This window comes from Propithecus coquereli, unplaced genomic scaffold (genome assembly GCF_000956105.1).
Source record: "Propithecus coquereli isolate 6110/MARCELLA unplaced genomic scaffold, Pcoq_1.0 Scaffold103, whole genome shotgun sequence".
In the NCBI taxonomy this organism is placed as follows: domain Eukaryota; kingdom Metazoa; phylum Chordata; class Mammalia; order Primates; family Indriidae; genus Propithecus; species Propithecus coquereli.
The window spans coordinates 1,580,660-1,581,961 of NW_012134192.1; the positions used below are offsets into that span (position 1 = coordinate 1,580,660).

Genomic DNA, 1,302 nt, shown 5'->3' on the forward strand with positions numbered 1-1,302 from the left:
CATTTACATAAGGAATAAGAAAGAAATTTTAAGTCATTACAAGTGCAGTTTCTGAAACTTTCTTTATAATAAACCACCGTGTGCCAGGTAATACTTTACAATAAACTCAATTTCATGCGCATAATTACATGAGGTAACTATTGTCCTAACCACTAATTTGTGGCAATACAGAACTCTTTTCTGCAAAACTCTGTAATCTATTTCTACTCTTGGTCAGAAATAATAATTTCATTGCAATACTATTACTATTAGTAATGAGTAACCATTAATAACAAATTACAATAATATATTTTTCTCAAAAAGAGCTTCAGAAAAATATGCTTGAGTTCAGCTACAAATTACTTGGAACCTACATGATTTTGATTAAGTATCAGTAATTACAACACACAGTGGATTCTAAGCAAACAAGAATCAAAAGATATTGAAAATAATTTCCTATGAATTACAACTTACATTACTTGCCAGTGTAGCAGCAAGCTGATTTTGCCTAAAAGAAGCACTTTCAAGAGGATTGTAATGATGCTTCTTATCCTTCATTTCACTATCAAATTTTTCTTTGTATTTAATCTGTCGTGAAAGAAAAAATAGGATAAATTAAATAGCACATTTATCTTTAAGTTTAAAAGTAACACGTTTCTTAAAGAAATCAAATAAGAGCTACGCTAAAAATGAATGGCTGCAAAGTTGAAATTCTTGGTATCCGCCCCCCTCAATAAAGCCTAATTGGGCATAAACATTAAAAAAAACAAAAACAAGAAAGCTCTACTTGAACATTGATCACAAATGCAATTAGGCATGAACTCAAATCCTATTAGCAAGAATTATGCACTAAAATATCAAGAATTTTTAAATGTCAGTTTCCATTTCTGCATTCCTATAATTTATGATCAATTAGAAACTGTGACCACAAATGTCTTAAGGTCTACCACATGTGGAAAATGTGTCCTAGGCCCCGGAATTTGCATACGAATTTTCCTAAGGGAATTATTCCAAATAAAGGGCATGGTCTGTACCATGGTTTTTCTCATTATTTCCCGTATTTCATTTGTTGGAAAATTTAGTTTTAGGAATTACATTTTCTGAAATGTCCTGGGTCTATTTAACGTCATTTTTTTTTCTCTGCTTTAACTCTACAATTTATTCAGCAAGAAAACCACCTCCAATATTCACTCTAAATTATTTTTCTCTTTTTAAAGTAGTCTTGTAACAACCAAAAAGGATTATCAATTTATCTTTTAGAACTATAGTTTTTCTCCAAGTATAGAGAATTACGTGAAAGTATGTTAACTAATTGGAATATAA

General features: G+C 30.1%; 1 protein-coding gene across 1 annotated transcript in view; it reads right to left on the reverse strand.

Annotated features, from left to right (window-relative positions):
- NEBL (nebulette) overlaps nucleotides 1-1,302 on the reverse strand; it is a 109,951-nt gene that overhangs the window by 71,657 nt on the left and 36,992 nt on the right. The window contains exon 8 of the mRNA XM_012644095.1: nucleotides 454-567. Coding sequence (XP_012499549.1) covers nucleotides 454-567 — 114 coding nt within the window. The remainder of the gene's footprint in view (nucleotides 1-453; nucleotides 568-1,302) is intronic.